We start from the raw sequence: 25,568 nt of genomic DNA on the forward strand, positions 1-25,568 counted from the left end.
TACACAAGATAACTCTCTGGTTAGCCAAGAGGAAAAGAAAACACAAAGTTGAAGGTGAAGGGCACAGGATCTCTGATCAGATCATCCCCAGCCTGAGACATGTCCACAAATGTTCTGGGACAGGCAGGTGTGAACCCTGCGCCCTGGATCCATCAAGCTCATGCCCTGGGAATGAGTCACAGGTGTGCATGTGTTTGTGGGGGGATGGGGGAAAGGGGAAGGTATTCCATTCCAAGAACCTGCCCAGCAGCTCTAGCAGGCACCAGCACTGACGCAATTATTCAGTTCGGTGCCTCTCCCCCTGCCAGCTGCAGGGTGCCAGAGGTCAAATCTGAACTGTCCCCTAAACAGCAGAAAAACAGCAACAACAAAAATTCGGTGCCTGCCAGTCCTCTGGCTTGGGGTTGTGGAGTTCTCCTTAAGAGCTAGACTTTTAATTCACATCCCACCCTTCCCTGCTGCCCTGTCTCCTCATAGTTTGTCTCTTTAATCAGTCTATCCCAGAGGATTAAACGGTTATACTGGGGGGAAGGGGAGGAAGAGAGATGGTCCAAGAATTAGGTTAATTGTTTATTTCCTCGTCCCTATCTACCTCTCACCAAAAAGATTAACTTAATCTAATTGTTGGGCTGTGTCTGACACAGATGGCCTTAGGACTTCGAGAACCAAGTGAAGGGAATGGTCAGTGAAGTGTGTACTTCCAGGAGAGATTTTCAGATACACAGATGCAATTTAGCCCAATCCCATAATATGATTTAAAAAAAACAAACCCTGTCTACCCCCGACAGCTCCCTTTCCTTGAAGGGTTGTAGGGTGTCCTGGGAATCCTCCCCCAACCAGCAGTAAAACCCCAAGAAAAGGTCCTATCCCTGAGCTGAGGGCAGGGGAAAGGGTGAAGCAGCTGGCACACTCTAATCCTAGCAGGGACAGGCAAAGAGGTCTAGATCTGGTTCTGCCCTTCACATGGGAAAAGCAGCAGTTCCCAGGGCTGGAGAGATTCAGAGATTAGTCACTGAAGGCAGGTTGGCCCTAGCCAGCCCTAACTTCCCTAGTTCCAGCAGCTGCTGCCTGAAAGCTAAAATCAACAGGACTAGGAGACCTTGGGGAGGGGGAGGGGCAGGGAATTGCATGTAGAGGGGAGATGGAGAGGGCTCATCATTCAGTTGCCCACCTGAGCAATTGATTTGTCTGTCTGGGGATGCACAGTAAGAATGTCCTTGAAGGTCACTCTGCTTCCCAAATGAATCTTGTAAGAGTTGTCAGGAAGGAGAAGGGTCAGTGACATCTTACAGCTCCTGACAATAAAATACCAAGTTACTGATTTACTATGGGCCCCTAAAGAAATCCACTGGGTCTAGCTATGACTAGAGCAGAGAGGGGGAGAAGTAGGGTATAGGGAAAGGAAGAAGAATAAGGTATATTGTAGGAGGGAGACAGTCTACCAAGACCATAGTTTCACTATTTTAATAACTTAATACAGACAAATTCTAAAAAAATTAGTTATTAATAATACAGAACAGACATGGCTTTCTTTTTTTTTAGGGGGTGCAGGGTAGGAGGGGATATTTCCCTTGAGAATTTCACACACATTAAAAAAAATAGAGACTATTTATTGTGAACTGAAGTCCTTAGAAAACAAACCCTTAGGGTCTGAAATAGACTAAAAAATTAAAATTCAGGAGGGGGGTTCAAGTTCAACCTTGTGTCCATTTTCCAAACTTCACCCCTTCCACACAAAACCATCCTGATTTTTTCAAACCTAGAAGGAAAAAGGTAGGAGTTGGGATGAGGTAGAGTCATATTTGAATTCTGAGTCCACAGCTCCATCAGTCTCCACTTCACATAATGGGAGATTGATAGGGGAAGGTGGTGTTATAAAATCCTAACCCCTCAGAAGGCATTCAAAAAGGAGGTTCTTTTCTAATGCTCCTGTTCTTCTTGGAGGCTGGGAGCTCCTGGTCCTTCATAAGTGAGAAGAGCAGAAGGGCACACAGGTCCCTAGTGACCCAGAACGGGTGGGGTCATTGTGGGTCTCTGGCTTCACCACCTCTTCCTCCCAGTTCCAGTCCAAGACACTTTCTTTCGTTTGAGAATCATCTCATAAAGTCTCTCCAGCCCAGGCTGCAGCCCTAGTCCATCCACCGCACTGCAGCCCTGGACATAAGTGAGGGTGGCAGTGGCCAGCTCTTTGAGGGCTAACCGCTTCTCCACTTCTGCTGCACTCAAAGCCCCAGGCTGGTCCTGCTTGTTGGCCAGCACCAACACAGGCACACCTTGGTTGTCCGAGGCCCGGCTGATCCTGTGGAGTTCCATCTTAGCCTCCTCCAGCCGCTCTGCCTCAGTGGCATCGACTACAAACACCATCCCATCTGTCCGCCGTGTGTAAGACCGCCACAGTGGCCGCAGCTTCTCCTGCCCCCCTACATCCCACACCTGAAAGGTGATGGCCCGGGACCCTCCCACAGGCATTCGGATCTTCTCTGTATTGAAGCCCTTGGTGGGTACGCTCTGGACAAACTCCTTGAATTTGAGCCGGTACAGGAGGGAGGTCTTTCCTGCTGAGTCCAGTCCGATGACCACCACGTGCAAGGCCTGGAAGTGGGGCAGGAATACAGAGGCATTGGGTGCCATCTCTGTAAGGTGATTTCCCATGGTATGACGGTAATACCTAATACAGCTTGTGTCTTAGTTCTCGCTGACTCAGGGCAGTGCTCGAAAGGAAGTTTCTTAGCAAGATTACGAGGTTGGAGCTGGGTTATCTGAAAAGGGAAAGATAAGGGGGGTGACTGGGATGCAGGGTAGCACAGAATACATACACAGGCAGACACCTTACCTGTCTTCCCTTCCCTCCCTCCTTCTCATTAAATTCTCTACAGCCCACAGCGTTCTTCAATCAAAAAACAATTCCTGGTTTAAAGTTCTCCTCTCGCCTCCAAATTTTAGATTGCTCGTTTATTTTAAAGGGTTGTATATCACTGGCGGAGGGGGTGGAGAAGGGCAGAGCGGAGAGGAGACCCCTCTGCATACACTATCACCCAGCGCTGCAAAACTTCAGTGAATACCGGGACTAGAACCGAGTGGAGTGTGAATTTGAGGGAGAGAAGAGATGAGATGCAAGGGGAGGGGGCGTTGGGACCCTCCTCGCTAAGCATGTGACATGGTGCAACCTCCAGAAGCCCTTCCCCCACCCCAATAAAGGGATGCTCCTGGGACTAGAAGGGTCTCCCCCATTCGAGGTGCCAAGGTTTGGAGCCCAGCAGCCTATTCCCCTTCGTAAATCCTTCTGGAGCTCTTTCAATCACCCATCCCACCCTCCTGCTACCCGCACCGGCATGAACGCTCTAAGTTCCCCATAGCTGGGCGTTCAAAGGATGAGACAGCTCCTTCGTATCAGCATGACAACCCGTCCATACCTTTCTTCAGCTACTGGGGGGAACCGCGCTCTCCCAGCCTAGGTCTGGGTCCGGGTCCCGCTCAGGGCCCGGGCCCACTTGAACGGTATCACTCCGGGTTGCCGCTCCGCTCTGCTGCGAGGGATTTGAGAGACTCAAGCCTTAAAAACCCGCAACGTGACGTCACCGTGACATCAGCCAATCAGAGATTCCGGAGGCGGCTCCAGTTGTCAGAATCTGGACAAGCCCCGGGATTCTCCGCTTGGGCCTGTGAGAGGGAGTGAAATGAGGGCTTACATAAAGCCACGATTTCCATCACTTACCCGTTTCCTAACCCTCCCCCCCACCCCCGCCTTCAATTTTCCTTTTTTGACTTCCTTTTTTCCCTTCCATATTTTAATACCGAAAACCAAACTAAAGGCTCCAAGAGCACCATAAGAGGGATACCTTTGGCAGAGCTAACAAACCCGGGGGGGGGGGGGGGAGGGGGGTGTCTTAGAAGCTAGAAAGATCCTGCCACCAGAACAGCATGTCTACCCTTCTAACCTTTCTAGACTTCTTTAGGGAAAGACACTCCTCATTCTCTCTGGTCACTACTTCCAGATTTCCACACCTCAGCCTGTTCTTCCCATTCCAAGTAGGGAAATTCTTTCTTATGTCTAACCTACCTCCTTGCAGTAACATCAGAAAGTTTTCGCCTATTTAAAGGACAGGATCCTGCTCTCTATGTACTAAAAGTATTTGTTTGGTGATAAATCGTGTGTGTTAGAGGGTAGGCCCTCTATTTTCCAGTAGGAAATAACGAGGGTGATTTCTTCTCATCCCAACATTTTTATCTAGAGGATCATAGGTTTAGACCTCCTAGGAAGCTTAGAACTCTTCTAGTCCAACCTTTTCATTATGCAGGAAAGGAAACTAAAGCCTAGAGGGGAAATGGCTTACCCAGTACAGTACCAGAGCTAGTAGAAAGATGGCAGGGCGTCATGTTCTGAAGAACTTTAAATATCTAACCGAAGAGCTTTTTTTCATCTAGAGAACATGATTCTATCTTTAGTAGCTGTGGAAAACATGGAATGGAGATGAGGCACAAAGACAAATTATGAAATCATTTGGAGAGGGGTGATGAGGACTTGAACTAACTTTAAATTTTAGCCAAAAGTCTATCAGAGACAATTTACTAATATCCAGACATTCCTGCCAAGACAGAAACAGACACAAAGAAATAGCCAGAGCTTTCCCCTGCTTATTGAAAAAGCTCCCTGACCTGAGTCATGCCCATGTATATTTTTATAGTAAACAAAATTCCATGATAAGATATGTCAGAATTGGCAAGCTCAGTTTGGGGGATTCTGATTTGCTTAAATAAAACAATAGAAACAGCCATGTCAGTTCATCCTTAGAAAAATGTGGAGTTAGGTAGTTGTCATTAGCAAATTAAGTACTTACCAAGTGCTAAGCACTGTGCTAAGCCCTGGAGATTCAAAGAAAAGCAAACAAATCAGGAGCTCTAATCGAATGAGAGAGACAACATGCAAACAGTTCTGTGCAAACAAGATATAAACAGAATAAATTGGAGGTAATCACAGAGGAAGGCACTAGAATTAAAGGGGATGAGGAAAGGCTTCTTGCAGAAGGTGAGATCTTAGCTGGGCTTGAAGGAAATATCTTTCTAAAACCATTCAATCTGGTGAAGAGAGAACAAAGATTCTGCTCTAATTGGATTAATCAAAAGACTCCTATTTTTTGGTTTGAACACTATTCTCATCTTAAATTCAGGGAATCAAGATTCTCCCCCCTCAAAACTTTATTAAGTCTTCCTCTAAAAACTGTTTTCAAAACAGTACATCGCCTTCTTGGAATTTGATTTAAAATACCCATATGGTTTTTTCCATTAAGGTGAGATCAAGGACTTTCACTTACATAATGTTATTTCTTTTTTTTTTAACTTTTGAGTCCTAAGTTCTCTCCTTCTCTCCAACCCCCCCCCCACACACACACATTGAGAAGGCAAGCAGTGATATCAGTTATATGTCTGAAATAATACAAAACATTTCCGTATTAGTCATGTCACAAAAAAGCAAGAAAAATAAGTGAAAAAAAGTATACTTCAATCTGCACTTAGAGTTCATCAGTTCTCTCTTTGGAGGTTGATAGCATTTTTCATCAATAGTCCTTCAGAATTGTCTTGGATCATTGTATTATTAGAGTAAACAAGTCTTTCACAGTTGATCGTCTTTACAATATTTCGGTTACTGTATACAATGATCTAATTCTTCTCACTTCATTCTGCTCATATAAATCTTCCCAGGCTTTCTCAAAACACCTTGTTTATAATTTCTTATGGTACAGTAGTATTCCATAATGATCATATACCACAAATTGTTCAACCATTCCCCCACTGATAAGTATCTCCTCAATTTCCTATTTTTTTGCCACCACAAAAAGAGCAGCTATAAATATTTGTGAATATATAGGTCCTTTTCCTTGATACAGACCTGAAGGTGGTATTGCTGGGTCAAAGTTTTATAACCCTTTGGACATAGCTACAAGTTGTTCTCTAGAATGGTTGGACCAGTTTACAGCTCCACCAACAACAGTGCATTAGTCTCCCTACTTTTCCATATCCTCTCTAGCATTTGTCATTTTCCTTTTCTGTGATGTTAGCCAATCTGATAGGTGTGAGGTGGTACCTCGAAGTTGGTTTAATTTGCATTTCTCTTAGGATTTAGAACACTTTTTCACATAACCATATATAGCTTTGATTTCTTCTTCCAAAAACTGCTTGCTCATATCCTTCGACTATCAATCAGGGAACAGCTCTTATTTTTATAAATTTTACTCCATTCCCTATATACATAATATAATTTCTTAATACTTCCTAAAAGAAAAGGAGGTATTAGTGGTTCAGCAAGGCTCCACTTCTTTCTCCTCAAGCTACCTAGACTCCAGCCCAGGACACATGGAAGGCACCAACCAGTGGGATTCCAGTTCCTCTTCCCTGAGTTCCATCATTCAGCCCCAACCTTCCTTCCATTGCCCCCTTGTCTTTTTCTCTTCCTCTCTGGACACTGAACCCTATCTCTAATGCTGCCAGTGGATATCTGGTGACACAAGCACAGATCTTAGGGGTGCTCCCCAGCTGACTTCTTGCCACCATTAAAATTTTTCTTTGATTTCAGCCAGTTCTGAATCCTTCTAACTGTAGTAGTATCAAATCCACATCCCTCTATCTTCCCTGCCAGAAGAACAGGAGATAAGTTATCAAAAGACTGGCTAAAACCTATTCTAAGTAAACAACATTGCTATCATTTGCTAATATAGTAATTCCATCAAAAAAGGAAATGAGGTTAGTCTGTCATAGGGGTAGGGAACCTTCAGCCTCAAGGGCACAAATAGACCTCTAGGTCCTCAAGTGAAGCCCTTTGACTGAATCCAAACTTCACAGAACAAGATTCCTCACCCCTGGCATGATCTGTCCTTAATAAAGACATGTTGGCTCTTTGTGATCATTGCTTCCTTTTCTAGATGTGCATTGAGCATCCCTTTAATGATCTCCCCTAGAATTTTTCTAGGAAACAAAATTAACCCAACTGGCCTATGGTTTACAGATTCTGTTCTCTTTTCTCTTTTTGAAAATCAAGACATTTGCTCACCTCCGAGCTTATGGTGCTTTTTCAGTTTTCCAGGATCTTTCTGATATCACTGATAATAGCTAAGCAATCACACCTGCCACTTCTTTCAGTACTTGAGAATGTAGTTCATCTAGGCCAGGAGACTTGGATTCATCAAGAGTAACTGGGTTCTTTTACTATTTCCTTGCTTAGCTAAGTTATCAACTCCCTTTTAGTCATTTCCAGTGACAAAGTCATTATCCTTGACAGAGAAATCAGAAGTAAACTAAAAACTGAGCAGTTAGACTGTAACCAGGTTATAGGAGACTTTAAATGCCAAGTAGAGGGATTTATACTTGATCCTAGAGTTAATAGGGAGCCAAGGGAGTTTCTTGAACAGTAGAGTGACATTGTCAGACATGTTCTTTAGGAATATCACTATGGCCTCTATGTGACAGAGTGGAGAGGGGATAAACCTGAGGAAGATAAACCATTTAGGAAGCTACTGCAATAATCTACAGAAGAGGAGGTGAGGGCCTAAACTAGGGTGGTAGCTATGTGAGTGGAGAAGGCAGAGATGTGAGGACACCTGGGAGAATGGAGAAAGGTCTCTTAAAGGAGGCATCATGAACTGAGCCTTGAGTGGAGGTAGGGATTCCAGAGGTAAGAAGAAGTGAGGAAGAAGAACAATCTAAAAATGGGGGGAAGGAAGGAGGGGGAGAATGGGTAAAGAGAGAAGAAGGAATTGAGGCTTCAGGAAACCTTCCTTAATTACAACATTAAACAATAATGGTGCTCCAACAACTAAATGGTGTTACTACCTCCACCCTCTCCCAATATGTCCCTGAATCTCATAATTATGGAAGCTATTTGATATACACTATACATAAACATATGTATATGTGTGTACAAACATATATATATTCTGGAAGCTGACAGTGCAGACTATAATGTCATTAGAACAGATGTATGTAGACACTAGCCTGCCAACAAACTTCATATCAAATGACTCCATGTCAGAAGCTGATCCAATTTAATCAGTGCAAATGACATTAAAGAAAAAACTTTACCATCTGTTCTGCCACTGTAGCTAGCCTAAGGATCATGGGACAGTTTCTCTTTTTTAATTTTATTTTTGCTTATATTTTGAGTTCCAATTTGTCTACCTCCTTCCCAACATCAAATTAGAATAAGCCAACATTTTGATATAGAAATATCTGTGGAACCATACAACACATATTTCCATATATCAGTTCTTTCTCTAGAGTTGGGTAGCATTTTCCTTCATAAGTTCATCTTCGCTGATATGAATGATCATATGACTCTGGATGCCTTAGTCACTCACAGTTATTCATCAAATGACATTGTCATTACTGTATGCAGTGTTCTCTTGGTTCTGCTCATTTCACTCTGATTTATATCATGCAAATCTTTCCATATTTTTCTTTTTGCTTTTTGGAGGGGGAAAGGCAGGGCAATTGGTGTTAAGTGACTTGCCCAAGGTCATATGGCTAGTAAGTGTTAAGTGTCTGAGGCCAAATTTGAACTCCTGATTCCAGGGCAGGTGCTCTATGCACTGCACCACGTAGTTGCCCCTCCATATTTTTCTAAAACCAACCTGCTCATCATTTCTTATAGCCCAGTAGAATTACATCACAATCATATACCGTAACTTATTCAACCATTCCTCAGTTGATGGGCATACCCTCAATTTCCAATTTTTTGCCACCACAAAGAGAGCTGCTTTAAATATTTTAGAACAGGGCAGCTAGATCAGTTTACAATTTCACCAACAATGTATCAGTGTCCCAATTTTTCTGCATCCCCTCCAGCATTTGTCATTTGTCTTTCACATTAGCCAATATGGTAGGTGTGAGATGGTATCTCAGAGTTGTTTTAAGTTGCATTTCTCTAATCAATAAAGATTTAGAACATTTTTTCATATGACTATAATATAGCTTTGATTTCATCTTCCCAAAAACTGACTGTTCATATCCTTTAATCATTTATCGATTGCGGAATGACTCATATTATAAGTTTGACTCCATTCTCTGTGAATTTGAGATACAAGGTCTTTATCCAAGAAACTGGTTATAAAAATTTTCCTCAATTTTCTACTTGCCTTCCAATCTTGACTTCTTCAGTTTTATTTGTACAAAAACTTTTAAAATTTAATATAATAAAATCATTCATTTTATATCCCATGATGCTCTCTATCTATTATTTATTCATAAATTCTTCTCATCCACAAATCTGATAGGTAATATGTTCTATTCCTCTCTAATTTGCTTATGATACCTCACTTTATATCTAGGTCATTTATCTATTTTGACCTTATCTTGGTAAATGGTGTAAGATACTGGTCTATATCTAGTTTCTTTCAGACTGCTTTCTAATTTTCCTAGCATTTTTTAACAAAATATTGTGTTCTTATCCCCAAAACTTAGATCTTTGTATTTATCAAACGAGATGTTACCACAGTCATTTATGACTGTGTATTATTTACTTTACCTACTCTATTACACTGATCTACCATTCTATTTCTTAACAAGTACCAGACAATTTTGAAAATTATTGCCTTATTAATTACCAGTTTAAATTCTATTATTCCTGGATTTCCTTCATTTACAATTTTTCATTAAGTCCTTTGATATTTTGTTCTTTTAAATGAATTTTGTTATTTTTGATAGCTCAATAAAATAATTTTTTGGTAGTTTAATTGGAATGACACTAAACAATTAGTTCAGGTAGAATTGCCAATTTTATTGTATTGGTTCAGTCTACCCAAGAACAATTAACATTTCTCCAATTATTTAAATCTGAGGCAGAGCTGTGCAAAGTCACCAACGTCACTCTTTTCTCCTGAGCCATCTGGGTCCAGTAGTCAGATATAGATCAGAATGATTGGAGATGGCCCCAAGGGTAACCATGAAAGGACTTAATCAGTCAATAAGCAAATATAAAACACCTACTGTGTACCAGGCACTATCATATTTTTGTTGTTCAATCATGTCTTCATAACCATTTAGGGTTTTCTTGACAAAGATACTGAGTGGTTTACCATTCCTTTCTCCAGCTCATTTTACAGATAAGGAAACTGAGTAAATAAACTTAAGTGATTTGCCTAGGGTCACACAGCTAATAAGTGTGTGAGGTCAGATTTGTACTCAGGAAGATGAGTCTTCCTGACTCCAAGCTGTGCTTTGTGTATTATGGCGCCACCTAGTGGCCCCACTATAATAAGCACCAAGGAATCAAAGAAAAAGGCAAAACACAATTTCTTTTCCCCAAAAATGATCGTATTCTAATGAAAGAGACAACAAGTAAATTATTAGGTGTATTCAAGCTATATACAGAGTAGGTGAAAGGTAATCTGAGAGGAGAAAGCACTAGCAGCTGGTGGAATTGGGAAAGGCCTTGGGCAGAAAGTGAAATTTGAGCTAAATCCTGTAGAATAAGTCTGATGGGCAGCCTGGAGAGGAATGAGGCCTGACTGAGGCATGGCTGGAATGGACTGGTCACTGCTGAATGTCCTTTTAAGAGTCTTGATCACAGATGGTGATTTTTACCTGTTCCTCTTCCCTGGAGGGTTAATGGTATCTAAATATCTTTAAAATTTCTTTTAAGTAAATATCCCCTTGTAAAAAGGTAATTGATGTTAATTGGTTGATTAATGTTGAGGATAAATCAGTGTGATACTAGGGAGATAGAAATTGAGAATTGATATTGGGAGGAAGATGCTGTATGGAGGCTTCTGAACTATTTTTTACAGAAGCTGATTCCAGTCTAAGGCCTGTGAAAAGAGAGCCCTGACTCATAACTCCTCTTCCTAATTCATTTACCACTCAGGGGATGCAGGAAGCATTCTTCAGCTTCTCCACTTTGCTCAGAACCAAGATGCTAGCTATTCCACAGAGTAGCTCTTAACAAGCATCTTACTCACTTTCCTAATACCATAAAAATGTGTCAGGATACCCTGTGGATTGTCTGTGAGCTGGCCTGAAATGCACAGTATTGATTGTTCAGATTGAAAGGAATTGTCCACACTTTATTCAATGGGGCAGCCAGTATGGGGAAGTCATATAATAATTTCTATAATTCTTATAATTTGGGACACTATTTCATTTTTCTTTTCCCTTAAGCCAGGGGTTCTGAACCTTCTTTTGCACCATGGACTTCTTATTTTTTTTGTTTGTTTGTTTGTTTTTTTGCTTTTTGGAGGGCAATTAGGGTTAAGTAACTTGCCCAAGGTTACACAGCTAGTCTTTTGTGTGTGTGTGATGGTGGGTGTTAAGTGTCTGAGGTGGGAACCAAACTCAGGTCCTCCTGACTCCTGGGCGGGCGCTTTACTCACTACACTACCATCTGCCCCCACCATGGACTTCTTTTGATAGTCTGGTGAAGCCTGTGGGCCTTTTTTCAAAATGTTTTAAAATGCATTAAAAAAAAACATGAATAGGATTACAAAGGAAACCAATTATATTAAAATAAAGTAATCAAAATATTTTAAAACTAAAAAACAGGATACTGAGAGGGACTAAATCTGCACAACCATGTGTGGGTCGGAGGGGAAGAGATCTCTGGACTTAACGTTAGGAGTTCATTGGAACTGAGATCCTGCCCCACCTTGGTCAATGACTAAAGTAGACCACCACTCAGTGGCCAAATTATGCATTGCATCACTTTGTGGGTTAATAAATCAAATAATTATTTATCAACCTTGATCCAAGAGGTTTTCAAAAGGCTTGCAGAAACAGATGGGTATGGATGAGTATAGACTTGGCAGCACTGAAAAATTGGCACCCAGCACAAATAGAACCTGTTACAGGAGAATCAATAAGGAGTTGGTAAATTATTAGAGGGGAGTAGAGGAGTAGAAAAGGTGACAGAAAGGAAGATGAGATCAAGGTTTTGAAACCAGAAGAATAGTGATGCCATAGACAGAGAAGGGGATCAGGCTTGTGGACAAAGAAGCTAAACTCCATTTGGGGAAGAGTAAGTGATGGTAAGTGGAAATGATAAATGCAAATCACAAATGATACCTGCAAATCACAGGACAGATGTACAGTGCGACTGAAGATAAATGGTCAAATTGTGCTCTCAAAAGGAAAAATGCAAGCTATCAAAAACCAAAAGAAAGGATGCTCCAAATCACTAATAATGGGAGAAAGACAAATTTAAATAATTCTGAGGTTTTACCTCAGATAAGGATAAAGAAGATGAAAATAGTAAATGTAGGAGGGGTTCTGGGAAGACAGGCACATCAATGTACTATTGGTGAAGTTATGGATTGGTCCAATCATTCTAGAAAACAATTTGGAATTATATTTTGACCCAGAGATACCACTACTAGGAATATCTCTCAAAGAGGCTTAAAAGAAAACAGAGGGAAAGGTCTTGTACTTACAAAAATATTCCAAGCAGCCTTTTTTTTTGTATTAGCAGCAAATTGGTAGGAAAATACCCCTGAACTGAAGAATGGCTGAACAAATTATGGTATGTGTTTCCTTTTTTTTTTCCTTTTTGGAGGGGGAAGGCAAGACAATTGAATGACTTGCCCAAGGTCACATAAAAGTATGATTTTTTTTTTTGCTTTTCTTGGAGGGCAGTTGGGGTCAAGTGACTTGCCCTGAAGTGCCCATCAGAAATTATACACCAATAAACCTGCTAGAAGAGGACCCCTACCAGGGTCCCTGGAAACCACCTAATAGGTCATAATAGTGAGGGAACGTTTCACCTGTGTTGCTAGAAACATACGCCAGATACAAGTCTGTTCTTGTTAGCCCAGATACAAGTCTGTTCTTGTTAGGTACCCAAGACTTTACTAGAAATGGTACCCCTACCTTGGAACCACATTTTGTTGATTAGCAACACCTAGCTCTATAAAAGTATACCTTTCAGAAGACTCAGTGCTGTCTTCCCTATTGGGGAGGCAGTCACCAGCTGGTTAATAAACACTCCTAAATTATAATTGGCTTTGCTGTCCTGTTATTTCTCGGATGTCCACTACAGACCAAAGTCACACGGCTAGCTTTTGTGTTAAGTGTCTGAGATCGGATTTGAACCCAGGTCCTCCTGATTCCAGGGCCGGGGCTCTATTCACTGCCCTACCTAGCTGCCCCCAAATTATGGTATATGAATGTAATAGAATATTATTATGCCACAAAAAAATGATGAATATGAAGAATTGAGAATAACTTATATGATCTGATACAGAGCAAAATTAGCAGAACTAGGAGAATAATTTACATCATTATAATTAAAGTATAAACTGAGTTTCTCTGGGACACTGAAAAATGCTTAAAAAGGAGTTAATTTCCATAGATTGCAATGGTGTTTCTGGGATTGCGATCATGAGAATGAGTACTTTGTCTTTGGGAGCAACTGGGTGCTGAGTTCAGATAGGTGGGCAAGAGATGGTAGGGGAGAAGGAGTAAATATGGTGGTGTCATCAAGATAGAAGGTTCCAGTTTGATGGCCATCTTTTTGAATGGAGACTAAAACTAGAATGTCAGTGTGGCTAGACTCGGCTCAGACTAGAGTTGAGATCAATCAGCAAAATGAAGATATAATCTCCCTACCTCCTTCCCAACCCCCCTATCTCCTTTTCCTTTCTTTTAGCTGTTCTTAATTCCTGATTTTGATATAAAACTGTGACCAGTCAGCACATCAAGCTATGCAATTCATGTTATTAATTGCATTTGTTGTTGTTCAGTCATTTCCAGTTGTGTGCAACAATTTGTGACCCCATTTGAATTGAGTTGTTCTGTTTTGTTTTGTTTTTTGGCAGAGATACTGGAGTCATTTCCTATTTGCTTCTCTAGTTCATTTTATAATGAGGAAACTGAGACAAACAGGATCAAGTGACTTGCCCATGGTCACACAGCTAGTAAATGTCTGAAACTGGATTTGAACTCGGGTCTTTCTGACTCCAATTCCAAGCCTTGGACTCTCTCCACTGTGCCACCTAACTGCCTTAATAGCATGCAGAGATGCTTAAATGGAGGAGCCAATGAATAGTTTTTAGTACCTAGAATTAAACAGGACTAAACAGCTTGAGCCTTAGTCTAAAATAGCCAGGTTCTTTTTATCCTAGCTTGGGGGTTCGGTGCCACAATACTGAGAGAATTATATGGCTCTAATCTTCTTTTAAATTAATAATTCTTATAATCTCTTTAATACCAGAGGAAAAGTAAGCACTGTGACTCAAGACCAACTATCCTTCTAGCATACTGAGTCATGAATAAGCAGTATGCTAGAATGAATAAACAGCTTCTATATGAGACTGATGACTTAGGCAGCCCCTCAGTCTTTTCTGTTTTCTGGTACTCTGAATTTGAAGCTGAGTAGAGGTGTAGACCAAGAAAATGTTACACCCAAGGAGCACACTGAAGGAAGGAGGAGAGAAAGATGCCGATCTGCCCCTATTCCATGGGGGGAAAGGCTGAAGGACTATCTCTTTCATTTTCCTTTTATATAGCCAATTTTACCAAACTGTGACACCTGGTGGTTACAAAAGGGGGAAAAAATGAAAAACATCAGAACGGCCTCTCCAGTCAGTAAGACATTAGTCAATTAATTTAAAGAGCCTGGTGTTGAAGCAAGCCTTCTTTCTCTCAACAGACCGGTGGTAGACAAGAAGTGTAGAAAGAGGCGTACATTTGTGGATATAGTGTAGCGGCAAGCACCCCAGTGTTCCCAGGGTGCCTGCTCACACAGGTTCTTGGATCTGCTTTGATAAAGGAAAGCAACTCAAAATGGGTTAACAAGCTTACTTGAATCAGTCAGACATATATCGTTTACCTTGTTCAGGGGAAAAAGGTCAGCACCCCAAACTTCAAAATATACAGACAGAATTATCAAGACATTAACAGATCAAGTAGACAGCTTTCCAAACTGTCCAACCATTACATCCATACCCAGTCAACATCTGGTTTTCCACATCTGGGTTTTTCAAAGCCGGGGGACTCTCAACAACGGCTTCCCAGAATTCAGATCAAATCACAGAACACTTCTCAAAGTGAGTCCCAAAACAAAGCTACACATCAGGGCTTATATAGCCTTCTCCTGGCTCAGAGAATGTAACAACCTTATTGACTCATTGGCCAATCAAGAAGTATCTACTGAAAAACAAGCCTCCCTCCCCAGGCTTCAGGTGCATTTTAGCCTAGGGGCAGGGAAGATCTTCCAAATTTGCATTCCCATTACATATAGTCAATTTGTTGTTGATAAGTTTTGTTGGATTGTATTTGTTGTAAGAAAGGCTTGGGGAGAGGGGAGTTGAGGAGTGGGGAAGGCAAACAGGAGTCTTTGGGAAGAGACAGTGTATGTATGTATATGTATGTATGTGTACATGTATATGTATGCATGTATACATATACATATATATGTATGTGTATATATATATATGAGCAACTAGATTGCACATTAGATAGAGGGCCATGCCTGGAGTCAGGAAGACCTGAGTTCAAATCCAGCCTCAGATTACTTGCTATCCGTGTGACCCTGGGCAAATCATTTAAACCTGTATACCTCACTTTCCTCATCTGGAAATAGAGAAGGAAATGGCAAGCCACTGCAGTATCTTTGCCATGAAATTCCCAAATGGAGTCATGAAGAGATTGAAATGACTGAATGACAACATATAAATGTTAGTTATTATTATTATTTTTAAAGGAAAAAAAAGGCAGAGGGCTAAGGACCAAGGGCATAAGCAGCATCAACCCACCCTGACTTATATAGCCTTCAACTCAACTCTTGAAAAAGATGACATCAGAACAGCTTCAGTTATATCAGGATATGACATGTTATATGGCACTTCAGTATTTTTAAACTATTTTTTTACTAGAGAAAAAAATTAAAACTTAAATAATTTCCATTTTTGCTAGGAAAAAAGTCACCACAAGTTTATATGTACACTCATGCTGTCCTTTGCAATAGCACCCATTCTAAATGTAAATCTCTGCTTTACATGGAATGGTTGTTGTTAATAATCAACTCATAGGGAGAGGGGGAGACACACTGAAGATTATGTCTTCAACTCAATTAAAAAAGCAATTGTTAAGTACCTATTATAGGCAAAGTGAGAGGCAGTATGGAGTAGGAGAGTCCTGTTGCTTAGAGTTAGGAAGATCTGGATTCAGATTCCACCTGATGACAAAGAAGTTCGAGGTAATGGGGTACCCATTAAAGGGGCAATGGCTAGTCAAGTTATGGTATGTTGCTTGTGTTTCCTTTCGAAGAGGACCAATGACATCAGGGGGTGATGTCTTGAATCTTGTGTGAATTGGTTTTAAGTGAGGCAGAGTGGCACAAAGTCACCAGCCTCATTCTCTCTTCCAGAGTCACTGAAGTCCAGTGGCAGGGCAGAAGGCATTCCAAAGCACTGGATGCCCTTGGCATCTTCCATATCTGACCAAGCTCTAAGCACTTCACAGTGCCTGCTTCAAATGCTTTCATGGCTGTTGGAACAAATTATTCTCATCTGCCTGTTATGCTGGGGGAAGTTTTCACATGCTGGGGGTAGATATCTCCCCAACTCACCATCGAGTTTAGTTTATCTGCCAACCTGGTTTTAACAGAGTGTGGCTGATTTGAATGCAATAGCTTCTTGGAGCTACAGCTAAGAGTTGGGTGAGAGTGAACACCAAAGGCAGATGAGCAGACCTGAAAAAGGCTCATCAAGTCCCCATATCAAAGGTGCTAGGCGCTGAACATCCCATACACCCCAAGTGATAGTATATGACTGTGATGGGAAATGGTGAAAATTCTGGTTTGGGTACAGTTGGACTAGAAAACCTCCTAGCTTCCTTCCTTCTCTGAGATTCTGCATCACTATAGAAATAACAGGCTTATGTATATATTTTCTTCCAGACAGCTAGATGGCACAATGAATGGAGCACTGGGCCTGGAGTCAGTAAGACTCATCTTCCTGAGTTCAAATCTGGCCTCAGACAATTAATAGCTGTGTGACCTGGGCAAGTTTGCCTCAGTTTCCTCATCTGTAAAATGAGCTGGAAAAGAAAATCGCAAACCACTCTAGGAGCTTTGCCAAGAAAGCCCCAAATGGAGTCTACCTGCCAAACCAAGCCCAGGAATTATATGAACACAATTACAAAACAATTTGCACACAAAGTCATATCTAAATAATTGTAAAAATATCAGTTGCTTATAGGTAGGCTGAACTAATATAATAAAAATGACAGTTCTACCTAAATTTAATTTAATTATTTAGTGCCATACGAATCAAACTACAATAAAAATTTATTTTATAGAGCTAGAAAAAATAATAACAACATTCATCTGGAAGAACAAAAGGTCCAGAATATCAAGGGAATTAATGAAAAGAAATTCAAGGGAAGGTGGCCTAGCTGTACTAGATCTAAAACTGTATTATAAAGTAGCAATCATCCAAACCACTTGGTACTGGCTAAGAAATAGAGTGGTGGATCAGTGAAATAGGTTAGGTACATAAGACAAAGTAGTCAATAACTATAGTAATCTACTGTTTGATAAATCCAAAGGTTACAACTTGTGGGATAAGAACTCACTATTTGACAAAAACTGCTGGGAAATCTGGAAAACAATATGGCAGAAACTAAGCATAGACCAACATCTTCCACTGTATACTAAGATAAAGACAAAATGGATACACAATTTTGATATAAAGGGTGATATTATAAGCAAATTAGGAGAGCAAGGAATAGTTTACCTGTCAGATCTATGGAGAATGGAAGACTTTATGACCAAACAAGAGATAGAGAACATTATGAAATGTAAGATGAATAATTTTGATTACATTAAATTAAAAAGATTTTACACAAAGTTACTGGGGCCAGCGCAGTTGGTGGGCTAACAAGCCCTGAGAATAATGAGACGGGGGTGTAATCAATAGTCTATTTATTACAGGACCATTTCATACAGATCCAAAGATGCAAGGAGCTCACAGAGTTATTATGCCCCCCAAGAGAATGTAGACACCCCAAAAGAACGAAGACAAAGTAGAAAGATCCTATATCAAAGGAATGCAGATAATGTAGAAGGAGCCTCCCTTAATCCTGTTTACTATTTACCCTTGCTTAAGGTTGGTTACTTATTAGGATATTATTCTAGGACCATTTCGGGAGGCATAAACAAAAAAGATCACTGGCCCTCATCTATCTGCCCGGTAACCTTTCTGTACAGGACAGGGGAATATATCTAGTGAGGTCAAGGGACCCCAAAATGTTCCCTTCATAATACATCCTCTTGCTTGTCTGCCCTGTAGCTTTTCAGATAATAATATAGGGAAGGGGAACATTTCATTAGCAAAGCTGAGAAACTTCTGAAAGTTCACTACACAAAGTCAATGCAACCAAGATTAGAAGGGAAGTAGAAAGCTGGGAAACAATTTTTACAGCCAGTGTCTCAGCTAAAGGCCTCATTTCTCAAATATATAGAGAACTGAGTCAAATTTATAAGAATACAAGTCATTCCCCAATTGATAAATGGTCTAAGGATATGAACAGGCAGTTTTCAAATGAAGAAATGAAAGCTATCTATAATCATATGAAAAATACTCTAAATCACTATTAATTACAGAAATGCAAATTAAAACAACTCTGAAGAACCACATCATACCTATAAGATTGGCAAATATGGCAAAACAGGAAAATGATAAATGTTGGAGAAAATGTGGGAAAATTGGGACACTAATGCATTGTGGGTGGAGTTGTAAACTGATCTAACCATTCTGGAGAGCAATTTGGAACTATTCCCAAAGGGCTATAAAGCTGTGCATATCCTTTGACCCAGCAATACCACCTCTAGGTCTGTATCCCAAAGAGATCATAAAAATGGGGAAAAGACCTGTATATACAAAAATATATATAGTAGCTCTTTTTGTGGTGGCCGAGAGCTGGAAATTGAGGGGTTGCCCATCAATTGGGGAATGGCTGAATAAGTTGTGGTATATGAATGTAATGGAATACTATTGTCCCATAAGAAATGATGAGCATGTGATGCAGTGAATAGAGCACTGGCCTTGGAGTCAGGAGGACCCAAGTTCAAATCTGACCTCAGACACTTAACACAAAAATTAGCCATGTGACCTTAACCCCAATTGCCCTCCAAAAAGAAAAAAAAAAGAACTATGGAGTCTGAATGCAGATCGAAGCATACCATTTTCTTTTTTGTTGTTTTTTCTTTCTCGTGGTTTTCCCCTTTGGTTCTAACTCTTCTTCACAACATGACTAATGTGAAAATATGTTTACTATGATTGTACATGTATAGCCTATGTCAGATTGCACACCGTCTTGAGGAGGATGGGAAGTACAGGAGGGGAAGAACATTTAAGACGCAAAATCTTATGAAAGTAAATGTTGAAAACTAAAAATAAATTAATGAAATGTTTTTAAAAACCCCAAATTGGGGTCATGAAGAGCAGGAAAAACAACTCAACAATAATATATTCCCTTCTTTCCCCATGAATTACTTCCCACCCTTTTTAATTTTTTTTTGCTTTTTGGAGGGCAGTTGGGGTTAAGTGACTTGCCCAAAGTCATTCCGCTAGTTTTTGTAATAAGTGTCTGAGGTCAGATTTGAACTCAGGTCTTCCTGATTCCAGGGACGGTACTCTATTCACAATGCCACCTAGCCGACCATCTTTTTTTTTTTTAAGAGTAAAAATAAAAAACTTTTATTCATTTGTAGTTAGGGAAAGGACAATTTCAATGTCAACTTGTCACCTAATCATAAAATTATAAATTACTTACAAGAATTACTCCCCTAAATACCTTTGTTGTCGTTGACAACACAAATTCAAATCATCTCTATCCAACTGCCTACAGTTATAAGAGAATAAACAAGGAAACAGTTCCTGGTGAAACCCAATTTCATCACTGTTTATATGGAAAGCCAATTTAGTAACAGCAACTTGAGGAACAAACCAAAGTTAAGAGAATACAAAGTAAACTTGATAGGCCCTAGGAAAACGAGAAGGAAAACTTGCTCCAGAGAACTGAAGGAAAAAAGAAAAAGGCAGTGTGGACAAAATAAACAGGCCTCTCTCGGATTAAGGTTTAACTTGATTGCATTAAATTACAAACAAACTTCAGGGTTAGTACAAGAGAAATTAGCCTTCTCACATAACATACCCCCCTTACAGAGGCCCAAAGAATAAACAAACTTGCTATTTCAGGTCTAGTAAAGACCATAATCTATAGGGGGAGCTGTGAGAATATAAACTAGTTTTTTGTTTTTTTTTTATTGAGCAACCAGGGTTAAGTAACTTGCTCAAGGTTACACAGCCAGTTGTTTCTGGGTGTGGTACTAAGTGTCTGAGCCCGGGATTCGATATCCAGGTCGTCCCAACACTGCAGCCGGTACTCTTACTCGCTGAACCACCTGGCCGCCCCTAAGCAATTGGGGTTAAGTAACTTGCTCAAGGTTGCACGGCCAGGTATTTCTGGGTGGTTGCTAAGTGTCTGAGCCCGGGATTCGATCTCCAGGTCTATCTCAACACTGGAGCCGGTGCTCTTACTCGCTGTGCTACCTGGCTGCCCCTAAACTGTTTTTTTTTTTTAAATACAGATTCTAGTCAGTCAATTAAATGTCAAGCTAATATTTGGGTCTTCTGCTCAAGAGCTATGAAGGCCTGATTTCCATTGCAGTATACTACTAGGAAACCCTGCTGTAATCACACAGGATGTGTCACATAAATAAGGCTTTAAGTTTCTAATGAACACATCCCTCCCCTTTTGTCTGAATATGGAAATGCTTCACTACTTAGAGTACATGCATGATTAATATCACTTAAAATGGAAAAAATAACCTTTATTTGGAGTACTAAACAATACATAAATTTATGGGATTTCTTAATATGACTTTTTCCTAAAAATTTTCATGACAAAAGCCAAAGTTATCTTAAAGCTTTCCAATGCTGTGTTTGTTCCATCAGTAAACAGTCATCGATGGTTTGGCAGTGACATAATTCACTATTTCTTCAGAGTATAATTCATTTTCTTACAATTCTATAGTGAAAATCTTGCCCATGTTAATCTTTAATCTTTTTTTCCTCATTATCACCATTTTGTTTTTTATTGTTAAATTTTATTTTTAATTTATGGAATAAAACAAGCATTTCTATAACAGTACAATAAAAAAGATTCACATGAAACTACAAATCTACTGTGCACAACTTGCTATTCCTTTCAAATATACAACAAAATTATCACGTGAAATTTGTTTTTTTTCTTCCCCCTCCCTGCCCTAGAGATAGTTACCATTAGATATAAGCAGGTATATATTTCTGTACATACCTCTGTTTATCAGTTCTTTCCCTGAATGTAGATAGTATCTTTCTTCATATGTCCTTTATAGTTAATCTGGGTTATGTATAATAGTCAAAATAACTTATTTGTTCAAAGTCTTTCTTAAAACAACACTGCTTACTGTATACAATGTTCTCTTGATTTTGCTCATTTCGGTCTTCATTATTTGGAGCAAGTTTGAATTTCAATTTCAATCCAGTTTCAGTGAATATAGGAATATGTAATTTGAGTTACACTCACATTCAATGCAAGTACCAAATAATCATAATAGATGTGTGATTTTTGGTTTTGTTTTTTTACAAATAGTCTCAAAGCATCTTGACAATTCATAAAAGCAATTATTAATTATGCCTTATTTTGTGTGTTTAGTTAAAAAGATAGTCCTCTTGAAAATGAAAGTCAAGGAATCTATGGCGCGATAGAAACAATTCCAGCTACTTATAACATGCTGAATTAACACTTCTCATCACAAAGATCCCAAGAATGATGTGGGATACAAACACTTTCAATTGCATGGTAGATCTATGGTTATTTTAAACATGGAAATGAATCTTTAATATAGACCTTGTCAAGGGATAGGAAGCTAAGGTAAAATTTGCTGCTCACTATTTATAAAGGACCACTGTTCTTCCCCACTGTCCATGACTCCCTAGAAAATAAACTGTTCCTCAGTTATTGCTTATTTAAAATTACACATTTAAAGAACTTTCTAGTACCTGACACAGAAAAACAATCACAAGTAATTTATTTTTGAGAATCATTTAACATGAAATGATACAAATCAAACTTATATCAACACAAATCCAATTTGTCATAACAGATGGCAAAGGACAAAGTAAAAACAAGAAAACTAAATGGGCTGCTATAAACAAATGGACACAGTTTTGTCCTGTACAAAATATTCTGTATTTTGTCTGTTATAAAATATTCATCTCTGGGGCGGCTAGGTGGTGCAGTAAATAAAACACCAGCCCTGAAGTCAGGAGGACCTGAGTTCAAATGCAGCCTCAGTCACTTAACTTACTAGCATGTGACTTTGGACAAGTCACTTAACAACCCAATTGCCCTGCCTTCCCAGTTCCAAAAAGCAAATATATATATTCATCTCAAACCAATAGAAGAGCACTTTGCATTCAATGTTGTTATCCTGCAAGATAGGTTGCTACAGCATCTTTACCTGTTTTCTCCATGTCCTCCTCTAATATATGGCTGGTAGTTATTTTGGTGATTCCCACCACCTCCCAGAATGCTTTGCCATATTTGCTTTGTTGACCACTGTAGTCTGCATATCCCTGTCCATATTCATAGTTACCATAGTATAATCTTATCTGTCAAAACCACTGTAGTCTTGATTACTACCCTAGTCACTAGGGGGCAGCTAGATGGTTCAATGGATAGAGCATTAGTCTTGGACTCATTTTCATGAGTTCAAATCTAGCCTCAGATATTTATTAGCTGTGTGAGCCTAAGGCAAATCACTTAACCCTGTCGGCGTCAGTTTCCTCATCTGTAAAATGAGTTGGAGAAGGAAAAGACAAACCACTCCAGTATCTTTGCCAAGAAAACCACACATGGGTCAGGAAGATTATCCTTGATCATTGTTCAGACCTACTGGAGTGGTTTTGCCATTTCCTTCTTCAGCTCATTTATAGAAGAGGAAACGGAAGCCAACAGGGTTAAGTAACTTGCACAGGGTCACACAACTAGTAAGTGCCTGGTCATAATAGTTATTAAATCCCTGGTTCCAGTTTTGGCCCTGACCTTGGGTCACGACCCCTTGGGTCTCTAGTCCCACCTCCTGTGCTAGCACCTTCCCTTCCTTTCCGTTACTGACGTTGCTGCCTGTATAATCTGTGGACTGGGCAGCTTTGATTTCACACTTCCAGAAACAAGTTGATGGTATCTGTTTTCTAATCATTTTTTCCCCTGGTTCTTCATCTCTATATGTAATAAAACAGAATACTCTTCTTCCATTTGCTTTCATGTGGATAGGAAGTTCAATATTCTGAGTCTTTCCGAATGCTCCAAAATATATTTTGTTCTTCAGATATCCAGGGCTCAGCCCAACAACAAATACTTCCCCCCCCCTCCCCCGAGTTCTTTTTCCTTTAAAGATTTAGCCCCTTTGAGGTCTATCAGCTTGCCATCCGACTTGTATTCTTTAAATTCCAGGACCTGAAAGCATCTTTGAAAAGCACAGATGCCTTCGAAAGGGTACTCGGGTAGCTCGCTGACGAGATCTATTTTAACTCTGCAGTCTTCAAACTCTTCAAAACGAGACAGGTATTGGGTGAGATCTTTCCGGCTCGTATCCCAGCTTAACCCTCCAATAAACATTTTGCCGTAGCCCTGCTGGCTCTTGTTCGCGTTGATTTTGGAGCGCTCGGGGTCTCCTCCACGTCGCTGGCTTAGTTCCCGTCCTCCGTGGCGTCGGGGCTGTCAGTAGCGCGGGCAGGTGGCCCAGAGAGAAAGGAGCGGCGCGTTGCTGGGAGCGCGACCTTCAAATGCAACCTTCTTATGAAACCTTTACCTGATCTCTCCAGTTATAATGACTCCTCCTCTCCTTCCATACAGCATTTTGTTTTATACCTCTATGACGCATTTACTTGGTATTATTGCGTTTTTTTACTTATCTGCCTTTTTCTCCTTCAAGACTGCAAAGTCCGTGAGTAAATTTTGTTATATCTTCCTTCCCAGTATGTCCTTTGAACACAGTAGACCAAGTGGTTCCTATGCTCGAGAAACTCCAGGGTGTCCCTGTTACTCTAGGATAAAATACTAAAAGTCTAATTGACTTTTTTTTTTTAATTTTTGGAGGGCAATTGGGTTTAGGTAACTTGCCCAAGGTCACACGGCTAGGTTTTTGGTTTTTCGTGTGTGTTAAATGTCTGAGACCAGATCCAAACTCAGGTCCTCCTGACTCTAGGGCCAGCACTCTACTCACTGTGCCACCTAGCTGTCCCTCCAATTGACTTTTACAGGCCTTTCTAGTATGGCTCCAATCTACCATTCCAAGCTGATTTCATATTTCTTCCCGTCATACTTTCTGCTTCAGACAAACTGTGCGACTTGTAGTTTCTCAACCAGTCTTCCGCTTCTGGGAGGAATTGAGGTTAGGTGATTTGCCCAGGGTCACACAGCTAGTGTCTGAAGTCTGGATTTGAACTTACCTCTTCCTGACCAGAGGGCAGGTCCTCTATCCACTGGGCCATCTAGCTGCCTCCAGCCTCCACTTCTTTGCATAGACTGTTTCTTACAACCCCCTCTTAGAAACCCTAGCTTCTTCAAAAGTCAGCTCAAGCTGTACCTCCCACAAGAGGTCTTTCCCAATTATTTAGTGGCCTTTCTTGGCCCCAGATCACTTGGTCTTCACTTTGTATATATTTTGTATGAGTCAGATTCAAGTCCCCTACCACTTACATGGCATGTGATCCAGAGTGAACAAGTCACTTGACCTTTCTCAGGGTTCCAGGACATTCCTTAAGACTCTAAGTTGTAAGGAAGCTACCCATAGAGTTTATGTAATTTTCTCACCAGGCACTCAGTACATTGATGAAATCACAGGCCTAGGTGTACATTGTTTCCCCTTAACAGCATATAAGCTCTTTGAGGGCATTTGTTTCATCTTTGTACCCCCTTGTGCCTAGCAAAGTACCTAGAATGTAGTAGCCATTTAATGCTCGTTGCGACTTGTTGAATCGAATGTGTGTCTGTTGAACTGACATCTCTCCTTTGTTATAGCTCATAATTTTAAATTCTATCAAATAAAGTTTCATTTAAGTTGACCAGACTCTTTTAAAATGTAAATTCCCTAAGAGGAGATTCATACATTAAAGGAAATGGGGCTTGCAGAAGTGCAAGATGTGGAGGAGAGACCAGGAAGAGCACTGAAAAGACCAGTCTGACTTGACCTCCTTGAGACTTTTTCCTCAAGGCTGCCAGTGCTTCTGAGGGAGACAGTAAATTTTTTATTTTCTCAAGAAATTGGAAAAGATAGAGACCCTGTGGATGCTTCTAAGCCCAGAAATGGAGACAAGCGGTCCTTCCTCATTCCCTCCCTCCATTCACCTAGACACTCTCACACACACACACACACACACACACACACACACCTCACACCTCACACCTCCTCTCTACCCCAGTTGCCCTGACAGCAGTTTACATTGTGAGGTGGTTCTGGTTACAGGTTAGGCTGAACAGGGTTTTTTTAATGGAGGAGGGGACAGTGTGGTGGAAAAAGTGGTGACTTCTCTTCT

The 25,568-nt window shown here is 40.4% G+C and overlaps 1 protein-coding gene and 1 pseudogene across 1 annotated transcript; both read right to left on the reverse strand.

Annotated features, from left to right (window-relative positions):
• Positions 1–1,449: 1,449 nt before the first annotated feature.
• On the reverse strand, positions 1,450–3,562 carry ARL4D (ARF like GTPase 4D). The gene is made up of 2 exons (XM_069067567.1): positions 3,414–3,562; positions 1,450–2,759 (listed from the first exon to the last, which is right to left on the reverse strand). Exon 2 carries the CDS (start codon positions 2,650–2,652, stop codon positions 2,041–2,043), a length of 612 nt encoding a protein of 203 aa, XP_068923668.1. The 5' UTR covers positions 2,653–2,759; positions 3,414–3,562; the 3' UTR covers positions 1,450–2,040.
• Positions 3,452–25,568, reverse strand: part of LOC138145827 (heterogeneous nuclear ribonucleoprotein D-like) — a 22,888-nt pseudogene continuing 771 nt past the window's right edge.

The sequence above is a fragment of the Petaurus breviceps genome, unplaced genomic scaffold (assembly GCF_028583685.1).
Source record: "Petaurus breviceps papuanus isolate PSGF00001 unplaced genomic scaffold, PetGlider_PUasm1.0 90750, whole genome shotgun sequence".
Lineage (NCBI taxonomy): Eukaryota > Metazoa > Chordata > Mammalia > Diprotodontia > Petauridae > Petaurus > Petaurus breviceps.